This window comes from Heloderma suspectum, chromosome 15, assembly GCF_057233095.1.
Source record: "Heloderma suspectum isolate Gila_16-S chromosome 15, 16-S_ref, whole genome shotgun sequence".
Taxonomy (NCBI): Eukaryota; Metazoa; Chordata; class Lepidosauria; order Squamata; family Helodermatidae; genus Heloderma; species Heloderma suspectum.
The window spans coordinates 8,939,443-8,959,031 of NC_139472.1; the positions used below are offsets into that span (position 1 = coordinate 8,939,443).

At 46.5% G+C, this 19,589-nt stretch overlaps 2 protein-coding genes across 9 annotated transcripts in view; one reads left to right on the plus strand and one right to left on the minus strand.

The window, feature by feature from the left end:
• Positions 1–19,589, plus strand: part of MTOR (mechanistic target of rapamycin kinase) — a 119,395-nt gene that overhangs the window by 48,029 nt on the left and 51,777 nt on the right. For all 8 annotated transcript variants that reach the window (XM_084822366.1, XM_084822367.1, XM_084822365.1 and 5 more), the window contains 2 exons: positions 901–1,063; positions 2,131–2,276. In XM_084822366.1, coding sequence (XP_084678492.1) covers positions 901–1,063; positions 2,131–2,276 — 309 coding nt within the window. The remainder of the gene's footprint in view (positions 1–900; positions 1,064–2,130; positions 2,277–19,589) is intronic.
• ANGPTL7 (angiopoietin like 7) lies at positions 9,070–19,547 on the minus strand. The gene is made up of 5 exons (XM_084822381.1): positions 19,175–19,547; positions 13,727–13,827; positions 12,982–13,176; positions 11,940–12,138; positions 9,070–10,440 (listed from the first exon to the last, which is right to left on the minus strand). Exons 1-5 carry the CDS (start codon positions 19,545–19,547, stop codon positions 10,247–10,249), a joined length of 1,062 nt encoding a protein of 353 aa, XP_084678507.1. The 3' UTR covers positions 9,070–10,246.

The window sequence follows — 19,589 nt, forward strand, 5'->3', positions numbered from 1 at the left end:
AGATCCCTCCCTCCTCCCACAAAAGCATCATGAAGCTGGTACAAAGATAGCTCATGGCTGAGAGAAAGCCAAAGCAAACAGATATGCCTTCAGCAAGCCCTAAAAGCCACCAGCATTGAGGCCTGACATATTTCAGAGGGGAGATCATTCCACTGGGCGTGTGCCACCGCAAAGAAGACCCTGTGTCCATGTCATCACCATACGAACATCTCTTAGCCATTATGCGGACAACAGGGCCTTCCCTGCATATCGTAATGGTCGTGGAGGTTGGAGATGTTCCTTGAGGTATCCTGGTCCTGAGCTGTATAGGGCTTTGTATACTAATACTGGCACCTTAAACCTAGCTCGGTAGTAGACTGGCAGCCAGGTGTAGTATGTGTGCGGTAAGGCACCCCAGTCAATAACCTCTAGAGTTTGTGGGTGACTGTAGCAGCCATTAGTTCTGACAACTGCTTGTAGCCAGCTGTGAAGTCTTCCAGCTCTTCCTTGGCACTGTTGCTTGTGTGCCTGCATTGCCTCAGCAGCACCTGGCTGCTTGTTTCGGAAAGAGAGAGGATCCAAGTTGGTTGCGGTGGCTTCCCTTTTACAGGTGGGAAAGCTGCTGGAGGGCAAGTGAGCAAATGGATGGCGATGCAGAAAGGGTCTTGGGAAGGGAGTGCTCTGTGGTGTCTGTTCAGCTGTTAGGAATGATAGCTGCTGCAATCAGCTGGAGGTTTCTGATGGCACATTCATGGACTCCTGTGTGACCTGGTCCCAGGACCCTCTCTGATCTTGCCCCACTTAACCCCCATGGTTAAGTTGGGACACGGGGAAATGACAGTTTCATGGGTGTGTGGGGACTATACTGTTTGCTTGCTCACCACTACGTTGTTCTTTTCTCCTTCCCTCCCTGCCCCCCAGAGATCTCTTCAATGCAGCCTTTGTTTCATGTTGGTCTGAACTAAACGAAGACCAGCAGGATGAGCTGATCCGCAGTATTGAGTTGGCACTGACGTCTCAGGATATCGCAGAGGTCACCCAGACCCTGCTGAATTTAGCAGAGTTCATGGAGCACAGTGACAAGGTAATAGCCATTGTGGGAAACACTCTTCCAGGAAGGCTGGGGAGTGGTGGAAGGAGGGAGAAGCTACTTACACCAGCCTTGAAAAGTTACTAGTCCACAAGCAATTCTACTAGACTGGCTGCCCTTATAGCCCTGTGTTAATCGTCTGTGGCCTTGGAAAAAGGTCTCGGGTGGAGCCAGCTGGTGAGGGAGTGTTCTGCTCTTCACACAGCTGCTGCGTTGAATCCCCAGTGTGGCTCTGCCTCCCAGAAGACAATGGGAGGGGGTGGGCTGTACCTTTTGGGGAAGGGTCTATAGCTCCGTGTTACAGCACCTACACTGTGTACAGATGGCCCCAGGTTCAAACCATGGCATCTCCAATTAAAAGGAGCAGGTAGCAGGTAACAGGGAAGCCTTTCTCTGCTGAGACCCTGGAGAGCTGCTGCCAGTTAGAGCAGGCAATATTTGGGTAAGTGGTCAAACAGTCTGACCTGGTATAAGGCAGCTTCCGATGTTCCTTTCTAATAATAATAACAACCACCACCACCACCACCACCACCACAGCAGTAAAGCTTTCTTGTCTGGATACCTGGAAGCAATTCTTACTTTCCACAGGCAACCAGGCTAGTAGCTATTTGGAAGCCTGCCTTAGAGGTTACACTCATGTGTGCTCGCATCTTTGGGTACACCGAAACTGAGCCAACATAGCAAGCCCAGGAAGCAACAACAGCTTGTCGTCTTTGTTCAGGGCTGAACCTAACTAGTTCCCAGCTCACCGTCCCAGTTAGCTGGGAATCCTAAATAATTCAGAGGGGAAGGGGTCTGGTCAGCCCCGGTTCGACACATTGTGCAAGCAACCTGCTACGAATAGGTGGGGAGGAGTGCTGTTGTGCTTTTCAGTCCTGCTTCTCCTGCCTTGTCTGCTTCTCAGTTTCTGTGTGGACTGCTTGAATTTCACCCCTGGAAGCTGACTGACTGCTTGGTGAACCCTGCGGGACCCAATCTGTCTCCCAGCCGTGTATTTCCACCTGGGTGGCCTACTGACGGTCAGTCAGACTCCTGACACTGCTCTGCTTTCTCTACTGTAGGGACCGTTGCCGTTGGGTGATGATAATGGCATCGTCTTGCTGGGGGAGCGAGCCGCCAAATGTCGGGCGTATGCCAAGGCACTGCACTACAAAGAGCTGGAATTCCAGAAGGGCCCAACCCCAGCAATCCTGGAGTCTCTCATCAGGTAGGGCCAGTGGCTCTGAACTTCCTGTGTCAGATAGTGGTGCCTGGTGGTCAGAGATAAGCACTTGACCAAAGTGCATACCTTGGCTTTTCGTGATCCTGTTTCTGTGGCCAAGTGCTTGGAAGCATTGGGGAAGGCCAGCAGCCTTTTATCCCTGAGATGCACAGTGCTTGCTGTGGAGAAACCAGCAAGACCCAGTAACACAGCCTGTGAGGGCTGTCATCAAGGGTAGGCATGGCTGGGCATCTGCTGAGGGCCCACAGCCCAACGGGCCCACTGACAAGATCCCTGTGGAATCGCACCTCCTCTTCCCCATTGCAACTTGCTTGTTCACCCGACTCTCGTTCTGGCCCAGACAGCAGCGGTGATGAGAAGGAGGAACAGGAGGTGCCACTGCCGACTGGCTCCCTGGCTCTCTGCCTGCTAAGTGAGCAAGTGGTAACGATCAGGGGCAGCGTCAAGGGGAGGCATGATGGGGCACATGCGGAGGGCCCACAGCCCAGCAGGGGCCCACCAATAAGAGCCCCTGGAGTTGCTCCCCCTCTTCACCACTGCACCCTGCTTGTTCACCTGCTTCTTGTTCTGGCCCAGACAGTAGTAGTGGTGGTGAGGAGGAGGAGCAGATGCCACTGCCCACTTGCTCCCTGGCTTTTTGCCTGTCCAGCAAGCAAGTGGCAGCAATAATGAGAAAAAGGGGGAGGAGCAATGGCAGCTGGTGACAATGGTGGCAGGAAGGCGGACTCACTGAGGGAGGCGGCCCATGGAGGGTATGTTGCCCAGGGGTCCTCCAAAACCTGGATCTGGCACTGCAGCCTGTGGAGTTCCCCATCAGATTCTGCTGAACATGCATTTCAGCGCTGGAATGCGCTGTCCCATATTCTCATTCAGAAGTTGCATCTGCATGCCAGTTGAAAACACAAGTTTTACATGTGTAACAGTGTTTTGAAACCCTGTATAATGTGCAAATGCGGGTAACATCAGGAGTGATGTTGGGGGGCCATGAGAAAGTGGACTTTCTGCATTTCAGCTAGTGGAGGGGGGCAAAAATTGCTTTAACCTTCAGTGTAATGACTCCTTTGGATGTTTATTTTTTGATTGGGGCTTATGTGCAATGGTAGAAATGGAGGACAAAGTTAGCAATATTGTGCTGTAGTGGTTTAAAGCAGTGGTGCAGAACCTCAGACCCAGGGGCCAAATCCAGCCTTCACCAGATGGCCACACTCCTTTCCCCCCGACCACGGATCATTTGGTGGTTTCCTGGCTTTTGAACATCTTTCCCCATTCTGAAAGGTTGAAATACCTCTCCTAAAGCTTCATTATTGACAATAAGAGCTTAAAGCTACAATATGCTGGTATTTTGGTCCCACCTCATTTGCTTTTGGCCCCAGACACCACTGGAATGTGGTCCCCAAGATCTTCTCCAAAATGGAATTCAGGCCTCGGGCTGAAAGAGCTTCAACACCCCTGGTTTAAGGTATAAAGGCGGTGTAGAGAATCCCTTTTAGCTCAGGATTGTTCTCTAATCTTGAGTGCAGGAAGGCTGTGAGACTCTTGAATCATCTCTTCTCCCTCTTAGACAAAGTACATAAGACAGATCTTGGCACTCAAATGTCTCCCCTTAGTCTGTCCTCCCAAGCCAAAGTATTAAGTGACTTTCAAGAGACTTTATGTAAGGGGCATGCAAAGACATTCACGAATGCCGTTTTAGAACACATAGACAAATACAGTAAATAGCTGTGCAGTTTACGAAGTTTGAACTCCCACATTATAGCAGTTTGGAGATTAGTTGAGACTTCTATGTCAATTGGCTCGGCAACAGCAACAAAAGCACTTTGGCAAAATATAAGCTCATAAAAAGTCTGGGAATTGACCCTCCTTCTGCCTTAAAATGCCATCATCTGGTATTCAAATGCCTGGGGCCAAGTATAATAGAAGTGGCACCTCTCTCTGCCAGGAATTTCTCTTTCTTTGCTCCTGCCTGGGCCTAGCCTTGATGCTGCTGAGAGCAACTCTGGCCTTCTCTCCCTGTGCTTTTCTCTTTGAAAATGGCATTCAAACACTTGGATGGAAACCACGTTGCGTTGTTGTGGTGGAACTTTCCGCCCCTACAGCAAACTTCGTTTTGCCGCAAAACAATTGCTGTCTGTCCCGAGTTTAGGCTGGAGATCCTGCGTAAATGTCAACCTCATAGAAGTAAAGAATGGCATTTATCTCTTAGTATTGCAGCTAGGGGGTAAAACGTGAGGTGGGTGGGAGGGGTAGCGCAGTAGTCATTGGCTCTGCCACATTTTGAAAGGAGCCTGATTTCTGGTTTCATGGATTCAGGAGGAAAAGTTGAATCTCTGTGTTACAGTCCATCTTTTCCATCTAGCCCAGTACCTCCTATTCCAGCCTTCCTCAATCTGGTGCCTTCCAGATACGTTAGACTACAGCTCCCAGTATCCTTGTCGCCGGTCTCCTTATTTCCTTATCACCGGTCTTCTAAGAGCAGTAGAGGCCTACTCATGCAGACAACGCACCATTGCTTTTCCTGATAGGGTAGCTCATCTCCCCACCACCATCAACCACCAATTGCAAGTTTTCCCACTCCTCTCAGACAAGCATCACCCGCAGATGAGTACTTCTCCTGCTTCCATAGGAACACAGGAAGCTGCCTGACACCAAGTCAGACCCTGGGTCCATCTAGCTCAGTATTGTCGACACTGACTGGCAGCGGCTCTCTAGGGTTTCAGGCAGGGTTCTTTCCTAGCCCTACCTGGAGATGTCTGGAATTGAACTTGGGACCTTCTGCATGCAACGCAGGAGTTCTACCATTGAGCTATGGCCCTTCCTCAATGAACTTGTCGACACTATTGCCAGGGCAAGGCCCGGAGGTCTTCCAGACATCAGTGGGTACCCTTTCCGCAGCCACTGTGTCTGCCTCCTAGACTGTGGGGCTTTATCATGGGGGCAGGAAGTAGTGGGGTGGCCAATAGTTAACAGTAAGTGCTATGTTATGTTATGAGTATGTTACTCCATGACGTTTTGTGCTGCTGTTCCACTTTTTTCTTCTGCTCTGTAAGGAGGTAGCTAAACATTCCTAGTCTGTTAAATGTTCATCTGATACACCTGGCTGAAGCTATGGCAAGCTGTTTATGTCTGCCTCGCCCATCAGCTTGTGCGGACGTACAGTTCTCGAGAAGCACCTCCCTGTTTTTTGTCATCTTTTTGGCCAGAAAAAGCAGTAGCAACATTTTCCAGACGATACTGTTCCTTTCGGTCTGGGTCTCCGTGGCCACTGGATCAGGGCTTTGTAGCTGCCATTTGCCAGTAGCACGGTGACCTTTTTGTAACCTCTGGTTCTGGTGTTGGAATGAGATTGGCAAGGCTCCTCTCTCCATTGGCATTTCCAGAAATTCTCCTGGGCTGCATCACAGTCATTCCCAGCAGATGACAAAACATCACTCCGAGAACAGTCAGACCAGGGGTGTCCTGAAGTTAACGAAAGCACAAGCGCAGCTGCTTTTAAATAATAATTATTAATATACTGTTCCAAAAGGACGACTCTCTGGAAGGGCCATGTATGGTGCCCGGGAGCCTGCACTTCCTCTTCTTGCAAACATGCCTATGAATTCGTGAACGTGTGAAGTGGCCCAATAAATCCATATCTGTTCGTTACAGTTCATGACCAGGTTGCTGCCCAATAAAGAGAGAGACCATGGGTCCATCTAGCCTTGTACCTTTTATTCCAGCTTTCCCCAACCTGGTGCCTTCTGGATGTGTTGGACTGCAGCTCCCAGCATCCCCCACCCAGGCTGGCTGGGGGATGCTGGGAATGGTAGCCCAACACATCTGGGGGACACTAGGTTAGGGAAGACTGTTCTTTAACCGACGGCAGCTCTCCAGGCAATCAGGCAGAGGGCCTGCTATCTTAAAGGTCCTTTTAACTGGAGATCCTAGGGATTGAACCCAAATACTTTTCATGCAGTGTATGAATTCTACCATGGAGCTATGTACCCTTCTTCTCTCTACCTGGGGTGTTATAAAAACTGATTTAGAACCCAGGATGAGTCATGCTGGAGCAGACCAAAGGCCTGCCTAGTCCAGCATGCTTCTTAAAGTGGCCAACTAGAATCTCATAAGCAGGATGTGAAGGCCACAGCTTCCCTCCTCCCACACCCTTGGTTCCTTCCTCCCCACCACCTGGTGCAGACCCTTTGAACATGGAGGCGCCATACATCCGTGAAGGCTGTTGGCCATTTCTACAACTGAAACCCAGTTTGAAATGCTGCTTGATCTCAGCTCTAAACATTCCCAAAATGGCCGTCGCATCAGAGCAGGGATGCAGAACTTCTTTCAGCCCGAAGGCCGAACTCCACTTTGGAGAAGCTCTCAGGGGCCACAATGCAATGGTGGGCAGGGCTGAAGGCAAGCAGGACGGGGCCAAAGGCAAAAAGTGCAGTGGCAAAAATGCCAGCCTTAAAAGACTTACTGCCAGTAACTCAGCCTTAGGAGAGGCATTTCAGCCTTTTAGAATGGGGGGGGGGGGAAGCTACACAAAAGCCAAGAGACCACCACTGATTGTCAGGGAAAGGGAGCAGGGAACCCTGAAGGGCCTGACTGGGGCCACAGGAAGGCTGGATTTTGCTCCGGGCCTTCGGACTACACCAACTGTGCTGGAATTGAAGCTTAGATTTGTGGAAAACATTTCCAGAAGAGTTGCTGGTATCCAGGGGCTAATTTGAGATGGACTCCCTGATGTCCCAGTCTCAGCCTAGATGGACTTGGTTTGGCTCACCTGCTTTTGCGGGTTGATAAAAGTGGGGTCGATTTAAATGGAAATATCTCTACTAGCTTAGCCATGGTTAAAGAATTGGAGCTGTGACTGAACCTCCTATTTTCTGTTAGCTTCATTATATTTTTTTCCTATGGGATTGCATACAGACTTCATTATGCTGCTCCAGTTCTCGAGCAGTACATTTTGTCACTCTCAGTCAGTCTCTGTTCTGCTCCCAGCCAGTCATTTTAAGTTAATTTAAGCTGTGAGTTTCTTGTAAAAAATGTCTGTCCCTGGGGATGCATAATTCCTCTAGGGTTAATCTATGTGCCTTTTGCCTGCCTACTTCTGACAACTCCCCTAATCAGTCACGGATTGCAGTTACTCCTCTTCCAATTCGTCTTCCCAAGCTCACAAAATAGGCTACCGTGTGTGTGTGTGTGTGTGAGAGAGGGGGGGGGAAGGGGGTGGGCGGGTGGGGGGAGAGCAGGAATAATAGCTTCAATATTTTAGTGGCTACTCTTTTGCACAGGGTGTATTGGTGCACAACCCAACCTCTTCATGGGTGGTCAAGTTGTTTATTAAAGATGCTTATAAGGCGACTTACAGGCTTCCAACGGATAATGCCACCTGGGCTTTGAACTCAGAAGGGATGCTGATCTGACTTCTTGCTGCTGTCAAATTTTTGATGGGTTCTCTGACTGTTTAATAAACTTTGATTGGTTTAATTGCTATCATCAAGCATGGGTTACTAGCAAAGAGTGAAACTGTTGCTAGGGTGATCAAGTCCTCTTTCCTTACCAGCTATGAGCCATGATAGCTGAATGAAACCTCCATGTTCTGAGGCACTGTACCAGATGCAGGAGAGAGGTGACAGGGGAGGACTGTGACTTCCATACCTCGCTTACGAATTAAAAAAAAAAAATCTGGTTTGGAGGTTGTAGGGAACAGAATGCTGGGCTAGGTGAGCCCTTGGTCTGATTCAGTACAGTTGCTGTTTACGTTTCCCACTACTTGAGGACTAAATCTCCAATAGTCTGTGTAGAAAAGCAACACCTCCCCTTTCCTGTATGCTGAAATCCTCCCTCCCTCCCCAAAATGAAATGAAATGCAACTGAAAGTCTAGTGTTTATTTCTTTTGCTTTGTGGAAAAGTAACTTGCCCTTCCAGGGTGGGGGCGGGTGAAGGGGAGAGTCCTTCTCTCACTATGAGTAGCAGTGTAAATCTAGAGAGTGCATTTTTATTTTTGTTTTGTTTAGCAACAACAGCTGAGCTTGAAATTTGATAATGTCTCCGGCAGCTTCAGTTCCTTTCCCCAGCTCTTTTATCTGTGGAGATGAGCAAAGGCATCCAGTAGAGGAAAGGGTTGAAGAATTGCAACATTCACTTGGGAAGGCTTGGTGTGACAGTTTAAGAACCTTCTGCTCTAGGGTGGGTGGGCGGCTGAGGAAATATTTCAGATTTTAGTAGCTAGACCCAGTCTTTAAGGTTCCAGCTCTACACAGAACTGGAGACAAATATTTAGGTTCCTAGAAGCTGACACTAAGTTTGTAAACCCTTGGGTGACCAGGTTTTGAGACATGCTTTCCTCTAAAGCACAAGCCAGAAAAAAAAGTGGTATCTTCAGCCCTTTTAAATAAACAGAACCTGTGTTTACAGACCAACCCAGTGCTGGTTTACTCAGAATTAAGTCCCTGTGCGATGTTTGCAATCTTAGAACTAAGTATCAACGAAGGTCAGCCCTGCTTGCTCTCTAGCAAATGTGCTTATGATTGCACCCTTCTATTAATTATGTGTGACCTAACTCTGTGTGCACTGGCCCACTTTCTCCTCATTGAACTGATTATGTTCTTGATGCTTCTCATGTTTCCATCTTGTATCCATCCAGTGCTCTTTTATCTTACATGCAGGGCTATTTTTGACCATGCACACGTTTCACGATACATACGTTCTCCTTTCCTGGAGGCTCTTCCCGCACATGCATTTGAACTTAATCAGCCTATTTGTTAAGTATTTTGACAAAGACTTGAAACCCGGTTTTAAAAACAAGAGACTTTATTATAGAATCTGGAAAAAGACCCCACACATCCATAGCACCAACATGGCAAATTTTGTACAGAGTGCCTTTTTGAGTTACAGCACATACAAGTCCACTTGGAACATCTCCACCCAGCCTCTATAACAACAGGATGCTCCTGGTGAAATGTTCCAGTTTTGGCTAGTCAACATATACAAGACGTTTCCCAGAAAACTGGCATCTCCTGGTGACAATATAGCAACTTTAAATTAAGCTTAAAACCCTCTTGTAATAATAAAAAAGTGAATAAAAATAGATATATTAGCTATGAATCCGCTCTGGCAACACAGTTTAGTGAGGAACTAAGTTGTGAGAGAAGTGATGGGTAACTTCTTTTTAACAGACCTTTTCCCAAATGTGAAGTGGTGTGGGTGTCTTGCAGTGTGCGCATAATATAATTCCAGGTACCTCTTAACTTGTATTGAACACTGCGTAATATATAATATTGCTTGTTTTGTTAGTGGTTGTCTTTTGTAAAAGTAGTAACAACAAGGCATAAATATTAGGCTTTCAATTCTGGAACGTCTTGTTGTCTCCTTTATTATAAATAGGAAGATCTGTGGACAGTTTCACTTGTGATTGCCCAACATTCTAACCTGATTTTTGTTTTTCTCAGACTATGGGGGTCTGCAGTCGCAGAGGAACAACTCACTTGCTGTCCTCTTCTTAATTCATTCCCCATCACCACCATCTTGAAACAACCCTGGTCTTTTGCCTCATTTTGACAATATGCCTATCTATGGGCAGACAGAGTTTGCAAGGTGGACATTAAAGGAAGATGAGGAAGCCATTTCCCCTTTTCTCCAGCCCCCCAAGATCCCTGCCCACCTGGAAAATATGCTGAGGCAACTCTGTGATAGTAGTGAGTGGAACAATATTCTTAAGAGGATACTACCTCAAAGGGGTAACTTGCCAGGCATGTTTGAGGATTGTCCTGGAGAGAACGTTGTCATGAGAAAGATGCAGAAGTTTTTGCTTGCGCTTAAAAGGCTTTGGGGTCTGTCTCATGAATAATGCACGAGGTGCAACTTCCTGCATACAACCCTTTATATTTCCCATCAGTGGTTTTGTTTTGCTATTAGTGTGTGTCTGTCCCCCTCTGCCGATGGTCCCCCGTAAGGTGGTGTCGCTGCCGCCTTACTCAGCTTTGTTGATGTTGCCCTGGGCTTTGAAGTCTGAGGGTCGAATTTTCATCTCAACCCTCTTCAAGGAATAGGTGTTGCCATGCCAGCCGTACCAAGTGATGCCGTCTGTGCTCTTGTTGTGTTCACCGTTGCGGTAGTAAACCCCGTTCAGGTTGGAGTCTGTACAGCAGTTGTACCAGTAGCCACCTTTCAAGAAATAAGTGGATAAAAGAATTGTATCTGAAATCCATCGGTGGTCTTCCAGTATAGTAGTTTTCAGCCCCTTTTACCTTCTGGGAAGCCTCTCTGCATTGACTTCCGCCAATGGGGCCTAGTCATTTTTAAAGCATTCTGGGGCATGCGCTGTTCCAGTGATGAACTGGTGAAGCCCTCAGGCCTTGCTGTTGCCCCAAGTGAACTGAGTGTATGATCTAGAACGTATCCAACACTCCTCTGCAGCTGCATTGTACTGCAGAAGATCTGGTGGGTGGCTGCCTTTCAAGAAAGGTTGTCCACCATTACTGATCTCTTAAGGCAATCTGAGGAACCCCAGGGTTCCCTGAATCCAATTTGAAAAAGACTGTTTCCACAGATCAGAAGTATGTGCTCATATGTTTCTACATGAATTTGTATTGCTTTCCCAGAATATCCCTTGGGGAGGGAGTATAGTTCAACGGTAGAGCACCTACTTTGCAAGCAGAAATTTCCAGGTTCATTTCATGGCATCTCCAGCCAAAACAGGGGTACCAGACCCTCCTGAATCTGCCACTTCTCATCTCCAACCTCTCATTAGGGATTGGAGATAAGTAGCAATGGTACGGGGGGGTGCTGGGACGGCAAGGAGGCTGCCACCTTCTCCCTTCCCCAGCAACCCCGAAGCAGCAGCGATAAAACAATGATCTAATTAGAGTGGCTGAGGAAGGGAGGAGGCTTCTCCTTTCTCCTTTCACCAGCTGCCTTGAAGCAAATGAAGATTGCAAATGAAGGCAAGCCAAGGTGGCTGCATTACCACCACTAATAGCTGCTAAAGAGTCAGGTACCAAATGATGGGAAAGGCCCTTCTTTGCCTGAGATCCTGAAGAGCTGTTGCCAGTCAGGATGAACAATGCTGGTTATGATGGGCAAACCGTCTGACCTGCTATAAGGCAGCTTCCTATGTTCCTATTTGACCCAGAGAGCTCATCACATTCCTTTTCTGCTGCTGCTGTTCTTACATTTCTTAACTATTTCAAGGTTCACTCTTTCTTGCCTGGAGCTTGTGTTTTCTTTACCAGATGGCTGCTCCATGATTTGTAACGGCTGGCCTGGATTTCACAACCTGTCCACCTGCTCCTTATTGGAGATTTACCATCGCCACTCCACACAGCGTGGAGAGAGACCCCCTGCCCCGTTTTTAAAAAACTCTGCTCATAAGCACAAAAGCAGGATGGTTTAAAGTATATTTAGTAGGCTTTCCTCTATGAAGTGATAAGCTAACAGACCAGGATATTCGTGGAGCAGCGCAAGCTATGCTTGAATAGTTTGTGCTTCTGGAAGTCATCCCTCTTGTCAGAACAAGACACCCAACTGATCACTGGTGGAAGGGGGAAATAGGCTTTTCTAATGTAGAATTCAGAAAAAGTTTTAAAGTGCAAACACTCCCCCCAGCCTGCTCAGCTACAGTTTGGCATAGAAGAGTGGGGTGGGGGGACCTACGTGCACCTTACCTTTGCGTAACTGCGCACAGTGATCCACACACTTGTCATTGTCCTTGTCCTTAGTGCTGAAGGCTGTGTTGTTGTGGTACCTCATGGAGTCGTGTGGAACGTTGCCGCTGTAGTCGGCCAGGAGCAGGCGGTAGCTGTTCAGCTCGTTGCTCAAGCTGAAGTGATTGTATTGAGCATAACGGATGTTGCCATTCCAGTCCTGCAAGTGGGAAAATGAGAGAGATGAGGAGGAAATTGATACCTTCTGATATCAGTTGCTCTTTAAAATGAGCCAGTGTGGTGTAGCAGTTAGGCTATTGGGTTGGGATTCAGGAGGTCTGGATTTTAGTCCCTGCTCACAGGGTTGTTATGAAGATAAAATGGACAGGAGGAGGATTATGGCAGCTGCCTTGGGTTCCTTGGAGAAGGAAAAAAAGGTGGGATATAAATGTAATGATAAATTAAAAAGTGGATGTGAAAAACCAACGTGGCAGCTTTTCCAACATTTTGCATTTTGTTCATGCGCCAGCCACAAAGGCATCTTGTTTACTAGTTTGGCTCTACTGAAACTAATTATCGCTTAATGTGTTAGCCTGGTATTTTTCTTAGAAAGAAGTTGTGTCTTCTACCCACCCGCCTTCCCCAGTCTCAAGGGCATAAGCGAATAATGTTTTCAAAACTGAAAATGTTTAAGAATTAACTTTAGTTATTTATAATGAAGTAAAATTAGTTCCCTTCAGAAAAAATCTAGTTCAGCCTCCAGTTTGGCAAACCTCCCAAAGGAAGAGAGTTCTGTAGCTGTGGAGCAGCCATCAGGACTGCCTGTCTGTGTGCGCTTAGTGTTTTGAGTTTGATGCAGAGATGGTGCTGTTAAGAAGGCATAGAGGCAAAACCGAATTGGCATCCGTTGTAAATCAGTCCTCAAATTTGCACCTAGCCATATGTCTATCTCAGGTACCTTTTGAGAATTGCCTTTGGCTGCTCTTTTTTCTGATTTCAAATGACTGCCCAACATACACTTGGTACCAAAGGTCAGCCCTAGTGTCTGAAACCACTCACTTACCTCAAGCTCCACACGAAGCATAGTTGGGCGCATAGAAAGCCGATGGATATGCTCATTTCCCAGCCAGAAATCTCCTTGGATACTGCCAAACCCTTGCTTATACTGTTTCCAATCCCGGCTGAAGGAGATCAGGCCAACTTTACGTCTCTGGATGACAGTCCAGCCTCCACCATCAGTCTCCATGTCACAATATACCTAAAGAGAGGGGATTCCAATCATTCAAAGAGACTAGGACCAAATGGAGTGAATCGTCAAAGTGATTTGAACATCTAACTTTTCAAAACCTAATTTTATGAATATGAAAAGTTCTGTGAAAATTATTTATTATTGGAAATGTTCCCTTGCAGACCATGGGCTTTTATACACATGATGCTGGGCTGTAGCATTTACCATGGGTTCAGCTACTTTTTAATTTTGGGGTGATACTACATGTGTGCTGAATCTACTTTCCAGGAGAGCCATTTTGAGTACTGAGAAAGGAAAACCCATGAACAGGAAAACATTTCAGGCCTGAGATTCCTGCCATTCAGTCTCACAGGTTGGAATCTTGTAGAGAAATGGGGTCTTTTACCAGCATCCCTAGAGGTCAGTTTCCCTGGGGCACAGGAGCTTAGAGCAGCCAGTGAAATGTATGTGCCTTTATAGGAGCCTGTCCTGCAAACTTGACTGTAACTTCTCCTCTGGACTACATCTTGGGGAAAACAGGCACAAAGCATCAGGAGATTGTGTGTACTATGACCCTTACCTGCAGTTCTGGGGTCCCCAGAAATTCATCAGGGAGGAGTCTGTAGACTCCAGTGGTTCTGTAGTTCCTTTGATAAAGGGACGAGCAGTCATACACAGCATCTGTGTGAATAGGAAAATGGGAAGCAAGACATTTTAGCATGGACTTGAACATTTGATGAGGTCAGTGCTTATACACACACAGTTGTGGTGGTTTTCAACTACTGTTGGTACTAAATTTTATTGAACATAACCTTGTTTATGTTAAGCCCTCCAAAAATATCCTTTGTATTTAAAACTGTTTTATGGCAACTTCAGTGAAGTCTCCACAGACCTGTGAACCCACAGGGGGGATCCAAAAGCCATCAAGCCCAACCTCTCCCTGCCCCAAGTCAAATTTATTTCATTCATTTTTATTAGCGGTAGTTATATACTCCTTATCAGCCACCTCCTACATAAACCTATGTGATCCAGACTGCAGTGTGTTCCACAGATAGGAGGCAACAGCTCTGCACCTCACTGTAACACTTGTAGAATAGATGGTTCTAGCTGATTCAAGCAAGTGAGCCAGGCTGTATTCTGCTGGTGGAGGGGGAAGGGAGACATTGTCATATTTGGGAGAGTAACATGTGCTTCTTGTTCCTGTGGAATCCCCCTTGAGCCAGGCCTTCCACAACTCATAGAAGTCCTACCCTTGAGCTATAACTCTGCAAAGACCTTGGGCTGGGATCATAAATGTGGGTCCAAGTTAATCAGGGTCCAGATGAGGTGGAGATAGTTGAAGGCTTTGGCATCTGGGTCTGAATCCCCTCTCTACCCCTCCAAATGGCATTCTAAAGTGATGCAAAGATGATCCTGACTACCGAAAAGCAGATGACTAGTACAGTTCAGCAACCAGAGCATTGAACTTCAGAGGCTAGGGTTCAAATCCTCCTTCTGCTATGGACTTGCATAGGTGAGCATAGGCAGCTCACTGTCCCTTAGCCTTGGTTGCCTCCATCTGCAAAATTGGAGTAGTAATGACCTAGATCACTGGGGTCTTTGAAGGGTGAAAGTGACATGGTTTCTGGAGTGTATGTGGCAGTTTCTGCTAATTAGCCCTGGTCTGTGTGGAAATAGTCAGCACGAGAGCTGGAGTAGCATAGTGAACAGACTGATCTATAAATCTGGAAAACCCTGGTTTGATTCTCTCCTTGAACTCACTAGGTAGCCTTAGGAAAGGTATTGTTGGCCCCACTTATCCATGTGTTGTATGGATATAATATAAGACTAGCCTGCCTTCTATGGTTTACTGCAACCTTCCCCAACCTGGCACCCTGCAGATGTTTTGGACTTCAACTTCCATCATCCCCAGCCAACATGCCCAATGGTCACGAATTCTGGGAGTCATACATGTTAAGCTTAAACTTAACACTTACACATGTTTTAAAAGCACTGGAGAAATGCTAAGTACCATTTTTGAGTGTAAGGGAGCCACTTTCATTGTATTTCTTTTAAGGTCTCTTTTCCTTCTCCTCTCTTATTGCAAAACTGCCAGATTGGAGCAAGGCAGATAACAGGACAGTACACAGTTTGCCACCGTTCCTCAAACCCAAGTGTCTTGATCTGGTGGGATGGCCAGGCCTGGGGCCCAGCTTCCCTGTCTTCAATTGTGCAGTCGGGCTGATGAGCCAAATCAGCACACTCAACATGTTTGGGCTGTGCATGGTCTATTTTCTGCATCAAGGCCTGCTCCCATTTGCAAGGTACATCCTTCCCACTCAGGCGAGTGTTGGCCTTTTTGGAAACTGTTGGCTTCCCTTTCTGTGTCAGGAACTGAACACCCAGCTGCTTTGTGGGGAGGGGAGAGGCTTTACCTGAGTTGGATTTTTATCTGCCCTGACAGCTTTAACAGAGTGTAAGGTGAATGTTTCCACCTGTTAGGGAAGATTAGATGCCAACTGGGGCTTGTTTGCATCCTGTAGTTCAAGTCCCTACATGGTTGCCTTCTGCATGTGCTGCTTTGTTCTGTTTGTATTGCCTTGTTTTAGAACAACCTTCCCCAACCTCCAGATGTTTTAGACTACAACCCCCAGCATATGTGATCATTGGCCATGCTGGCTGAGGCTGATGGGAGTTGAAGCCCAAAATATCTGGAGGGCAGCAGGTTGGGGACAGCTGTTTTAGAGAGGCACTCTTGACTACTTATGTGAATGCTGCCAAATTTCAGAAAAGTCAGGTCCCAGTCTGGGGAGTTTTTTTTAGGTCAGACTTGGAGGTAGCCTAGTTGTTGCTGATGATAAAGAGCATTGCCTCAAGGTGACCAGGCAGGGAAGCTAAGTCTGGTTAGCTCTTTATTTCAAATGATGAGCAATCTGGCAAAGGTGTGTGTGGGTTAGTGAACAATTGTGTATGACAGTATGTTCAAGAACGGTCTCTGTGGAAAGACATGACTCTGTCATCCATTAACAGTTGCACCCAAGAGCATGAGTGTTCACCAGTGCTATACCCCGATTAAAAAATCTTAATTGATTTAATCTGATGAGTTTTCATTGATTAATTTTTTTTAAAAGAGACTGTAACCATAGTTTCCAAGAAGATGAATCATGCTTTGTCATTAAAAGTATTCCCTCCTGTGTGAGAGTAAAGCTGTACTACCTCATCTGCAGTTTTCATGGGGTTTTTTAAAAAATTGTTGTGCGGTTTACTTGGGGGTGCCCCTCTAGTTGACTGACAAAGCTTTTACTTGATTTAATCTAACCAGTTAATGTTATTAAAAGTTTCAGTCCTAGTGTTTGCACATTTAAGGATATGAATGTTCACTCTGTGTGTGTGTGTATGTGTGTGTGTATGTTTATATATACACCAGTGGTGGGGAAGATGTGGCCTTCCAGATTTATTTATTTACTTATTTATCATTACATTTATATCCCTCCTTTTTTTCTCCAAGGAACCCAAGACAGCTTACATGATCCTCCTCCTCTCCATGATCCTCCTCACAACAACCCTGTGAGGTAGGTTAGGTTGAGAGTCAGTGACTGGCAGCAAGGCCCCCAGTGAGCTTCATGTCAAAGTGAGAACTAGAACCTGGTCTCCTCAGCCGCAGTCCAACACCCTAATCACTATACCGCACTGGCTCTTAGTAGAGATCTTGTTGGACTGCAGCTCCCATCAGCCCTAGCCAATATAGCCAGTGGTGAGGAATGCTGGGAATTATAGTCCAACAACATACTGAGGGCCTCATATTCCCCATCCCTGGTAACTACATACACACATATATGCACATACCCTGCCCCCAAGTACCTCTTTCGTTTGCTCAGTGTAGCTCCCACGGGCAAAGCTTCTGCTGAAAGCCAAAGTAGGATGGCATGCATACAAAATCCTCATGCAACCCTCTTAGTTAGACTCTGCCCATATCCTGTGAAAATCTCGCCTCTGGTTAGTGTGGTCCACAGAGTTAGGCCTGACAGTGCGGATCAGCAACATTTGGGGCCAGCGGATAGGGCCCTTCTAGCCTTCCTTTTGGCAGTTAATAATTCTACAAGGTTTTCCTAATATCACACTCCTAGCCTGGTGTCCCCCACTCTTGCCTCACACAGTCTTTGCTGATCTCTAAGGTTAAGCTCTCGCAAACAGGGGTAATCCTCTGGCTAAGATGTCCTCTGTCAAAACATATGCTGCAATGCTTCTCTATACAAAAAAATATAAAAGTCCCTGCATGCAGAAAATCGGCATGTCAAGGAGCAGCCTTCTCCCTGACATGCTACTTGTCTCTGAGCACAAGTAAAAAAAAAAAAAAGCTTGTGTGTGTGTGTGAGAGAGAGAGAGAGAGAGAGAACATTCCATGGTGTTATGGGAGTTCTACAGCATAGACACAGATTTACCACTTCAGTAAGTACTAAATCTAATACTACTATCCTAAATGTGGTATTGAGGGCGGGGGTGGGGGGAAGTGTGTTTTTGAAATCCCTAAAGATCCCCTTGATGTTATCAACAGGGAGTCTTTTAGGTAATGCTTTAAAATGTTTTGGAGATTAAGAGGTGCTATGGCTAGTTAGATATGTATGAATAATGAAATTGCCATATTGAAAGGGAATTGAAACATGCTTTTAGATCAATGTAGGTGAACACTGGAAGCTCAGGTCTTTTTCTTTTTTCTTTTGGATAAGTAGCATACTTAGAATTGGAGACTTTCTCATTGCCCTTCTGTAAACCAGGTTTATGATGCTATTTATTGTATAATTTTATTCAAGATAACAACAGTCTCTCTAATGAGTAATGAAACTTGCTGGAACTTCAATTATAAAGTGCACCTCAGGCTGGATAAGTCCTACAGCCTACTTCTGAATAAACGTGACTGAGATCAGGCTGCAGTATCTTTAAAAAGACAAAGCAAAAACACCCATTCGTTCTTCAGACCAATCCAAATGTAGGTATATGCTTCCATCCCCCCACCCCACCTCCTGCCTCTGATATTCTAAAGAGGTATTGTGCTATGGATCATCTAAAGCTTTTATATGTCAAATCATTTGACAATTATTTAAAATACTCCAGCTCTCTTTTTGGGGGAGGGATAGCCTTGCTCGAAACTAAATGCTTCGATTGGAGCTCCTTTCTGTTGTTCAGGAAGTGTATATCATGCTTTTAGCAAAACTTTGATCACCACCTGTTTTGTTAGCAGAGATTTTGAATAAGAGAGGCTTTAAAGGTCCAAGCTGAAAGGTTTTAGGCAAGTTCTGCAGTTGGAAGGTCTCCTCAGAGGTATGTCCTACTGATTTCAATGGAACTTACTCCCCCAGTGGTGCAGTTAGTCGTTTTAGGCTTTGGACGTAATGGTCTTATGCTGTGGGGTGCTTGGAGCTCTTTTTAGATGGTAATGTGTTTCACTTCAAAATGTGGAAAACTAGCCCTGCTGTATTTGGCGGCCCTGCTGCTCATTCTGCTGTTCAGGACCCTGGACACCTTCCCCAAAGTCCTGCCCTGACAACATCACCCTAGTTCCCAAGGAACTATGCCTAGGATTGCAGCCAAACCCATCTTCCTGAGCACTCACTAAAGCAATCCTAAAACCTACTGCCAAATGCAATTTGTGGCAGAGGCTAAGGGCCTCATTTGAATGTAGCATTTTCTTCTGCAGGAACACTTTAGGTAGGATTCCTGGGGAGGAAGATCAGTGTGGAAAGCACCCCAGCCAAATGAGTTTTGCAAGGATGATCTGTGAGCGGGGATTAGCAGAAATCTAGTTCACTGTTCACGTATCTTTCTTGGTGGTGATAGAGTGTGTGCGTATGTGCGTGTATAGCGGGAATAACCTCTTCGGATAGTTTAAGAAGAAAGTTAACATTTTCCACAGTTATTCTGAAAACATTCCCACCAAGGAAAACAGTATGTCAGACCCAGCCCTTAGAGCCAAGGGATGGCAGCTGGTGTCTGCTATCTGTCTTTATAAGCAATAACTTTGGGGAGGAAGTGGGGGAGACTTTCTTCTTACCTGCGGATGTTTGTGTGACGGTTTGAGCTGCCTGGAGCTGCACAATGCCCAGCTGGTTGTTCATCTCGGAGTACTTCCCTTCCACATCGTTGAGCCGCAGGTCCATCCGCTTTATGCTCCCTTCCAGCTCCATCACCTGCATGATGGCGTTCCCCAGCTCATCATCCTGCTTCTTGCTCAGCTCCTCGATCAAAGCAGACAGGTTGGCCACCTGGACCTTCAGCTCCTTCAGCTCCTCACAGCAGCCCAGGGCCTTGGCGTTTGCATTCATTGCTTTCCTCTTCGGAGGTTTCTGCAGCCATGCTGGGTATACAGCTAAAGAGATGGTCAGTGCGCATAACCAAACCAGTTGAGTGCTGAATGCAGTCTGCATGTTTGCTTGTGGTTGTTTCCCCTGGCCTCCCACTTGCTCCCG